The following is an 8,123-nucleotide window of genomic DNA, read 5'->3' on the forward strand; positions in this document are numbered from 1 at the left end:
TACTTGTACCTAAGAAATCCTAAACACTATGCTGACTTAATGGAAAAGTGATTGTGATACTCTTTATATTGGTTGGAAAAGACTTCCAAGGAATAGGAGGCTATCCATAAGCAAACATGATAGTAGCTGGAGGCCTTAGAGTAATACATATTTATATATATTTCAAATTCTGACTCGTACTATATATGGACGTGTTCAACCCATTCTTTAAGTCCTTGAGCCTACAATTTTGTCAATAATCTATTTCTATTCCAACACACATATATATATATATATATATATATATATTTTTGTTTGTAATTACTTGAGAAAAATATTGCCAAGAAATAAGCAAATGGAATCGATGTCTGAAAATCTATCAGATCTTCCATTGGGGGGAGTCATCAAATTCTACATTCTAAGCAATATACTCTTTAATCAGTTCTTCCTTTCTGGCTACACAGTTGCTTTTTAAGTGTTAAAAAAGCAGTTTTTTGCAACTTGGTTTCGACCGTCTTATTAATATTGTAATGTAATCCTAAGGTAATTTTGAACCATAACCTCTCCGTCGAAAGGATATATTTTTAGGGTGGTTCTACACCCACCGTTGGGAACTCCAGTCAGTCCATTTTAAGTTTTTTTTTTTTTTTAATTTTTTTTCACATAATTTTTTTAACAGTTTTAAATATTTAAAAAAAAGAAAAAAAAATTATAATAATATTAAACAACACCTTCTTAATCACTAAATAAAAGAAACTAAAAAAAAAAAAAATGGAGTGGGATCTATAGCATTTTCCATATTTTTAATAAAATTGGGTATTGTCTTCATCTTAAAAAAAGAAAAAGAACAAGAAAAAGTGCCTCTCTTCTTAAAATTGCGTGAGAGAGAAGGGGTTTCGCTAGAGATGTGGCAACTAATAGGATTTTGGCGTCCGTAGAATGCAAAATCCTAAGAAGAAAGAAAGAAAGAAAGGAAAACCATATACAACATCAAGGTTGGTTAGTGCAATTGTAGAATGGTTTCAACTTTCAAGCACTCATCATCTGATCATAGACATGAACAAGTCGTTTTTTTCTTATTATTTTCGACACAATAGCTAACGAACCAAAATCAGATATCATTTGATTGTTCTCGTTTCAGTTCGGTCTATTGGCTGGTTTTTACGAGCATTTTGCCCAACCTTATGAATGCTTTACCTTTGCTACTGTGCTGTTACCCAAAAAGGGGGAAAAAAAAACAAAGAGAGAGAGGGTAGTGCATAAATAAAATACCATCTTATTTCATCATAATTATAATTTTATGAGTATGTTACAATAATTGGAAAATAGGAAATCGTGATTTCTTCGAACCATGCATGCAATGGATCATTATTGCTATTACAAACAGTTCTCTAATTGTTGTCTGACCAAAACTGTTTTTGAAGGTACTCAACCAAATTCTTGTCCACTTGGAAGGCCTTGGTGAGAACATCGGGATTGATTTTTGGGTCAGAACCGAAGACTGCTTTTGCAATGGTGATGACCCCTGGATTCTGGCTGCTCAAACCGGCAAAGGCAACTGCTTTGGTCTTTCCCACATTCAACTGGAAGTGAATGAGACCAATTGGGAATACAAAGACATCTCCTGGATATAGCACTTTGGTGAAGAGGCGGTTACCATCTCCGTTGGAGGTGACAAATCCAACGTACAGAATACCCTCTAAGACAATGAGAAATTCAGTGGCACGTGGGTGGGTATGGGGAGGATTCAAACCAAATGGACCAAAGTCAACACGAGCCAAGGATATTCCGAGGGTGTTGAGTCCTGCTAGATTGTCCACATTCACAGCAGTGACGTTCGATCCGAGAGGATTTGAAGTGTCTCTGGGAACGTTTAGTCCCGAGAAGAAGAAGTCCTTGGCTGAGGCAAGTTTTGGGTCCATGCAGAACTTTCCATTCACAAATACTGCAGAAAAAGACAAGTACCGTGTCATCATCACAAATGAGATGTACAGACACTTTCCATAACAATGGGAAATAACATAAATGTACATATGATGCAAAGCTGAAAGTATAGTTACATTAATCTATGGATTCATAACATGAGATAAAACAATCCATGCATGCAGATGCTTGAAATTATTTCTACTGCAGAACCTAATGATAATAATAGTAATGATAATGTTTACGTACAAGCAAAAGCGGGATCCTTGACTGCAACACAAAAGTCCTGCAGAGGACTAGGGTCATAGGCAGAGGCGAGGGAGCAAGCCAAGGCCAAAAGGGCCACAGCTGTAACGAGGTACTTAGCTTTCATGATCTGCATGTTTGAGGATGTCTCTAGCACTTGCTTTTAGCGTTGTGTGAACTCTTGCTTGGGTGAGGGGTGAGATATGTTGCATGGAAAAACGTCTATTTATAGATCGAGGGGGAGTCTGCAGTACCGAACAGGTCTATGCATGTTTTCTTCTAAGCAAAGATAAGATCAACGAGAGTTGGTAAGTCTTCTATAAATATATGGTAATTAATCTATTTATAAATTTAATTAACATTAACTAATGTTGGAAGATATTGAAAACGCAACCAAATCGACCAGATCAAATTGGTTCCGGATTTGATTTAATATTGGTTGATCGATCTGGCCCAATCCAAAATAAAAAATGACTGCGTAAGTTGACCGTGTCTAGATCTTTTTCTCGGGCATGAAAATCTAATGCATGCACTTCAAAATCTAGAAATATTAACGTAATGTACTTCAATATCAATATATCTCATGCATAGATAGAGCTAATTATATATATTTTTTTGGTATTATATATGCTAGCTGAAGTGTTTGTTGATCTGTACAAAATTAATATTTTTCCATGGTAGTTTGAATTAAAACTTAATTATTTCCCAGAACTATCTAGCAATTAACTTCGGCATTTAATTGGCATATTCTTGTTCGATATATGACTTATTCCAACTTTTCTTGATACCTGTCGGCCTCGCTGATCTCTTCCAGAAAAATCCTGAATATATATATAATTACCAATTAGTAAATTAATATATAATAAGCAAATGTTCATACTTAAGAAGAAGGCATGGTGGATTTAAAATGACGTCGTATGCATGCTAGTTGCAAAAGTCCAGCATCAGTATTAAACGTAATGATCTATTTTTTCTTTCCTGAACTACCTACTGGCAACGATCTAGTCTCATGTTGATCCATTCTTCCCTTTACGGCCTATCTGCAACATCAAATATTGAAAATAGGTTGTTAGGGTCAAACTGCGTTAGCTTTTTTTTTTTGATAAAACCAGAGAAAGGATCTCCGTAGTTTATTGCAAGAAAACCACCTTTATGGTAGGAGATAAGCCATCAACATCTTTCCAGGTCTACACCAAGGCCATCCCCAAAAGCCAACCAAGGCCGAACCAAACAAAAGCCCCTAGCCAGTACAAAGATTCGTTCATATAGAGAAACCCCCAAGACATTAACCATAACGGATATATGGAAGACCCATCTTATCTATTTTTAAAAGACCCCGAAGCCTCCAAGGCAGGTCTGCGTAAACATTCCAAGAAGCCGTGCAGCCCTCTGAAGCCAGCCTTGCCAACATATCTGCTGCTGCATTTTTTTCTCTAAATACGTGGGATATGCAAATACTCATACCGGCCATAATCATTTTCAACTCCTCCCAGTAATTTTCAATGTACTAGAGGCCAGTCTCTGATTTTCTCAACCAATTTACAACAATGATAGAGTCAAGTTCAAGATCAATGAGAGTCAAATCCATACTTTTTGCTATTTTTAGTCCATGAAATGCAGCCTTAAACTCAGCAAAGGAACTATTTCCATATCCCAGAAAAATCGAAAAAGCTGTCACCAGATTCCCCTTAAGAGTCTCGAATCAATCCTCCTGCCCCCGCTACTGCCGGATTGCCTCTACTATTACCATCCGAATTAATTTTATATCTACCAGCCGGTGGACGACACCATCGAGCAATCTGCAACTGCTTCCGATTGCCAGCTTGAGAAGGAATACCCAGTTCGTTAAGAATCATTTCATCTCTTCGAGTCAATATATTTTCGGCCTTTAGTTTTTCACCAATCTTTGCCACCCAGTATTTTATACTTCTCTACACATTTTCCACGGATTCTTCAATCCCATCCATTCGTGACTTACATCTCCTCGTCCACAATCTCCAAGTAATAATAGAAGGTAATAAGCCCATCACATTCCCCATTTTGGTCCATTTTTTTGCTCTATTAAACCAGCCTGCAATGATTTCACGCCATGACCCTCCTCTCATTGACATGCCAATCTGTGAAGCACATTTCCTCCATATAAGTCTCACAAATTCCCCTTCAGCAAGGGCATGACTCTGATCCTCATAAGCACCCTGTACACAACAATTGCATCTTGAGACAATAGGAAGCCCGACCTTTCTAATTCGATCATCCACACTCAAGGCATTATTGAGACCCTTCCACATAGTAACTGCCATAAATTTAGGAAGGCAAGAATGCCATACCCATTCAGCCCACAAAATTCTAGGCATTTTTATCCGAACCACGTCCCAAGCACTCTTAGTAGTGAATTTTCCATCTGGGTTGGGCAGCCAAATGAGAACATCTTCTCCAACTTTGTTGCACCTCAAAGATCTCGTGATCACCTCCAAACAATCCGGTCCAACCAGCCGACCAATACGGTCAAAATCCCAACTATCCTCGATCAAAAACACTTTCAATTTTAAATTAGAGTTACTCGCCGTATTGTATTGTTCAAAGAGAGGGCCTTCCTCCAACCATTTGTCATGCCAAAAAAAGACTTCTCCCAACTTTATTTTCCATTTTGTGAGTTTGAAAATGTTCGGGATGCATCCAATGACCATCCTCCAAAAACTTGTCCCTTTGGAAGGATTGACTAGAGAAATAGGAGAATTCTTCACATATTTGGCTTTGAAATACCGTGACCATAAGGAGTCTTCCGTCAGGAGTTTCCAAGTGAATTTCATATGCAGAGACTTTTGGATATCTTCGAAGTTACGCAACCCAATTCCACCTTTATTTTTCAGGTTGACAAATCGCCTCCCATGCCCTCCAATGCTTCTTCGGTTTCCCTTCATGAAGGCCCCAAAAAAAATTACTAAAACAAGCTGTTCAGTTTAGCTATAACTGATTTTGGAACCTGCAATATAGAAAAAAGATGGATGGACATACTTCCAAGAACATGCTTCAAAAGTAGCACCCTAGCCCCAGTGGATAACAAATTTGCCTTCCAACCTCCAATTCTATCCCTAATCTTGAACAAACTCTCATCAAAATGGATGGCCTTAAGCTTCCCAGAAAAAATTGGTACCCCCAAATATTTAAAAGGCAAAACTCTTTCAGAAAAACCCATTAGGCTGAGACATACTTTTCGTCTTGCAGGGGTGAATTGCTTTGAAAACATGATTGATGACTTCTCTTTACGAACGGTTTGGCCAGACCATTTCTCATAAGTCTCTAATGTTTCCGAGATACACTTCAAAGTTGCCTTACTTCCATTTGCAAAAATGACAATTTCATCATTATTAAGGAAGGTGATCCAACATAAATATCAGTTTCTAATTATCAGCAAATCTGGAAGTTATTGCAGCAACAATCAAGCAGCAACAATCAAGCAAATTATCATGCGTGTACATCTTTTCATTTATGTAATTATTCTGTAAATTGATTTGTCTTCCAGTATTTCAATAGCTGTAAGTTTCCTTAATAGGATTGTAAAAAGTCTATATATGGGACATACGTTTTTATCAATAAAGTGTGTGAAGATTTCTACTGTAAATCTGAGTAATTTATTTTTTTACAATCATCATATAATAGGTGGGAAATAAGGGGAGTGCCACGAGAATGATAAAAAGAGCCGATATTTGCTTGGTCGATATTACGCTTTAGTAGTCTAGACAATATTTCTTCCACAACTATAAAAATCCTTGGAGTCTGGATAGGCAACCGATTGTGTCGAGTATGAGACGACCCCGAAATGTTTTTCTTCGTTTCTCAAATGAAGGGGATTTCACCAAGGCTTTTTCTAGAGAGAACTGTGATGTAGATGGAAAGCATTATAGGATTTTTACATGGGACCCTGACTTCTCGGAGGAGGCTGAGCCTTCAATGGTTCCAGTTTGGATTAACCTGCCGGGGGCTGCCTCCAAATCTATACCATGAATCCTTTCTGCGAAGCTTGGTGTTACCGTTTGGCAAGTATGTTCGAAAGGGACAACGCCACGAGATGTGCAACGAGAACTGATGGAGCAAGAGTTTGTGTGGAGATGGATGCGGCAGTAGATTTGATTCCTGGTTTTTGGATTGGAGATCCTAGGCAGACGTCGTTCAGGTATCAAGAAATTACTTACGAGAATTTACCGGCATTTTGCTCTATTTGTCACATACAGGGGCATAACTTAAAAACGTGTAAAAGGAAGATTGAAGCAATAAAGAATGGGGATCGGAAAAAACTGGAAGGAAGCAAGGTGTTAACAAAATGGGTTCCCAATACACATGATAAAAATATGGAGGGAAAGATGAATCACGAAGTAGGAGAGAATGGTCTAGCAGGGGATTTGGAAAATTAAAAAATGACGTGGCTGACGGCAAAGTATTGAATACCATACCGGAAGCCGTACCGGTCAAGGCACTGGAACGAAATATTTTGATACCGATACCGTTTCGGAATAATATTTCGATCACGATACCATTTCAGTTCCGGTACCGTACCGTACCGTACTAGTACTGTTTTGTGTACCGTTTTGAAATAATTTAAACTTATATAAATTATATATATACAAGTATTAACTGTATTCCAAAACAATAATAAAATAAGTCAAACTCAATATTCTCAATACAAGTCTTAAGTTTTAAGTTACAACTAATATAAAGTTATAAACACCAATATTATCATGATAAAATCATTAACTTCACTACGTCATCAAAGATACCCATCCTCATCAAAAAGACAATAAGGATCAGGATTTGACATGTTAATCAAAATATTTTCACCAACATTATCATTGTCTTCCTCATTTAGTGAGGCTAATGACTCCTCAATACTTGCCCAATCCAAATCTTCTTCATCAAGAAGTTCAGATTATTCACTTACCAATTCTTCCATCAAATCAATGTTTTCAAGATTGATTAGATCTAAAGCATCTCTTCCCTTTTTTATGCTCTTGTCAAAATAAAATCAAATATAAGTGAAAATGTTATATATTTTTCAACAGTGAAAACATTAGTATTAAAAAAATTTATCTCTCTCTCAGCTTCAAGTTATAACAAACAAATATTAAGTCATTCAAACGTTTATGCACTAATCTATTTCTCTTCTTCGAATGAATAAAATCAAATGTGCTTCAGTTTCTCTCACATCCAGTTGCATTACAACATTGACTTAGTATTCAAACAGCAAACCTTTGAAGCGTTGGAACCTCGCAACCAAATTGAGTCCACCATGCAACTATAACAATAATGTAATTATAAATTATTAATTAAATATAAGTAAAAATAAAATAAGATAAAATTTAAAGTACAAGGTCACACTATTTAACAAAGAATATTGATAAATGATAATACCTGGATTAATCTTATCACCCTGGCGGATTGCTAAAGAATGTCCAAATTCATCTACTACATTCTTATACAAGTCAAGTTCTGCAATGATCTTGTCTTGATTATCGGGATCAAGTTCCATTTTCATAACACAGCTGTTGAAACCTCTTATAAAATCATTTTTATTTTTAAAATTGGGGCTATAGTAAATTCCAGGGTTAAGAAAACAACCCCCCGTATGTAATGGACTGTGAAGCTGCCTATCCCATCTAGAATCAATGATCCTGGTGAATGGATTGAATAAACTGACTTTGTTATTGCATCTTGCTTTTATGTTCTCTTTGGCTCTTTCCATTGCATCATACAAGTATCCCATTGCAGGCTTCTCATCCCCGTCAATAAGTCGTAGAACATGAACCAAAGGTTCACTAACTTTAACAATAAATTGACATTGAGCCCAAAACTCTTTATCTTCTAAAACGATCTCAGTTATCTCCTTCCCTATGCTGCTCTTAGAATGACTTGATGCAATCCATTTATCACAAGTAAACATTTGTCTGAGTTCTTTCTTAAACAAGAGCAAGCATTGGATA

At 36.7% G+C, this 8,123-nt stretch overlaps 1 protein-coding gene across 1 annotated transcript; it reads right to left on the reverse strand.

The window, feature by feature from the left end:
- Positions 1 to 1,235: 1,235 nt before the first annotated feature.
- LOC108981312 (germin-like protein subfamily 1 member 13) lies at positions 1,236 to 2,349 on the reverse strand. Its single transcript, XM_018952427.2, has 2 exons — positions 2,152 to 2,349; positions 1,236 to 1,924 (listed from the first exon to the last, which is right to left on the reverse strand). Exons 1-2 carry the CDS (start codon positions 2,282 to 2,284, stop codon positions 1,371 to 1,373), a joined length of 687 nt encoding a protein of 228 aa, XP_018807972.2. The 5' UTR covers positions 2,285 to 2,349; the 3' UTR covers positions 1,236 to 1,370.
- Between the last annotated feature and the right edge of the window lie 5,774 nt (positions 2,350 to 8,123).

Source organism: Juglans regia, chromosome 16, assembly GCF_001411555.2.
Source record: "Juglans regia cultivar Chandler chromosome 16, Walnut 2.0, whole genome shotgun sequence".
Classification (NCBI taxonomy): domain Eukaryota; kingdom Viridiplantae; phylum Streptophyta; class Magnoliopsida; order Fagales; family Juglandaceae; genus Juglans; species Juglans regia.